The sequence below is a fragment of the Cyprinodon variegatus genome, unplaced genomic scaffold (genome assembly GCF_000732505.1).
Source record: "Cyprinodon variegatus isolate N-32 unplaced genomic scaffold, C_variegatus-1.0 Scaffold8878, whole genome shotgun sequence".
Taxonomy (NCBI): Eukaryota; Metazoa; Chordata; class Actinopteri; order Cyprinodontiformes; family Cyprinodontidae; genus Cyprinodon; species Cyprinodon variegatus.
In genome coordinates this window covers 1-1,026 of record NW_015159331.1, presented here as the reverse complement: position 1 = coordinate 1,026, position 1,026 = coordinate 1, and the positions used below count along the sequence as shown (strand labels likewise).

General features: G+C 37.9%; 1 protein-coding gene across 1 annotated transcript; it reads right to left on the bottom strand.

The window, feature by feature from the left end:
* Positions 1-433: 433 nt before the first annotated feature.
* LOC107081616 (putative sodium-coupled neutral amino acid transporter 10) lies at positions 434-890 on the bottom strand (the record flags this gene model as incomplete). Its single annotated transcript, XM_015369767.1, has 2 exons — positions 792-890; positions 434-637 (listed from the first exon to the last, which is right to left on the bottom strand). Coding segments are annotated over exons 1-2 (297 nt in total), but the record flags the coding sequence as incomplete, so codon positions are not given.
* Between the last annotated feature and the right edge of the window lie 136 nt (positions 891-1,026).

The window sequence follows — 1,026 nt, the reverse complement described above, 5'->3', positions numbered from 1 at the left end:
GTTGCAGCCATAGATGGAATTATCTTTTTCATACTTTTATCTTTATGTTTGATCAAAAATAAGGCAATGAAACAAATTCAGCTTTTTCAACAACTTCAAATGTTGTTAATTGAGTAACAGCATCCATGATAAATACTGCTTCATAACTGCAACCTGGTAGGATTTTACAGGGGAGCATTCTTGACCAGTCAGGATAAAAATTGGCTGATTTTCATCGCCGGAAAATACTGCAATTGTGAGATTTAGTCCAACGTGTTCTGAAATTTGCGTTTTTATTCAGTTCCATTGATAAAAATGAAAAATAAAGGAAAAAAGGTTTTTCTATTTTTCAAAAATAGAATTAGGCTCCAATATTAACTAAAGATTCTGACACGTGTACAAAAAGGAGTCAATAATTTTGTGTTTTGCTTGTGCAAACCATAACCTCACCAACCTTACTGATTCTGCTGCCATGTAGTGAACAGAGAGAGCAGCTGTGTGGGTTTGGGCTCACCGTGAACATGAACAGGGTGTAGAACATGAGCGCCATGGCTGAAAAGGACTGGATGGAGGACATCATGTTCCTCTGCAGGCTCAGTGGGAGGACAACTACCAGCGAGACGGCAATCAACAGAACCACACGGAAACTGCCCGTCACCTTCAAAGAGCAGAGCAACAGCTTAATCCCAAGAATTTCAAACACTTCACTAAACAGTCCGGAGTCCAACTCCCATCCTGTCCCTCTGTTAAAGGTTTTGAACATTTTTATAAAGAAAGAATGAATCTGAGAGAGGGTCCAAATAAAGTCAAACCTGTAAACCTAACAGCTGAGCAAAGAAATTAGAGCCCAAGTCAGCGATGACAACATAGAAGGCGATACAGGTTCCAAGCATCAGACCGATCATACTGCAGACACAAACAAAAGAAAGATAATCAACCGTTAACTTTATATTCTATTCACAGATATATTATTAGAACATAAAACATATTTAACTTTTCACATAAAGACAGACCAATAGTGGTTATTTTGACATCAATCTAACCAAT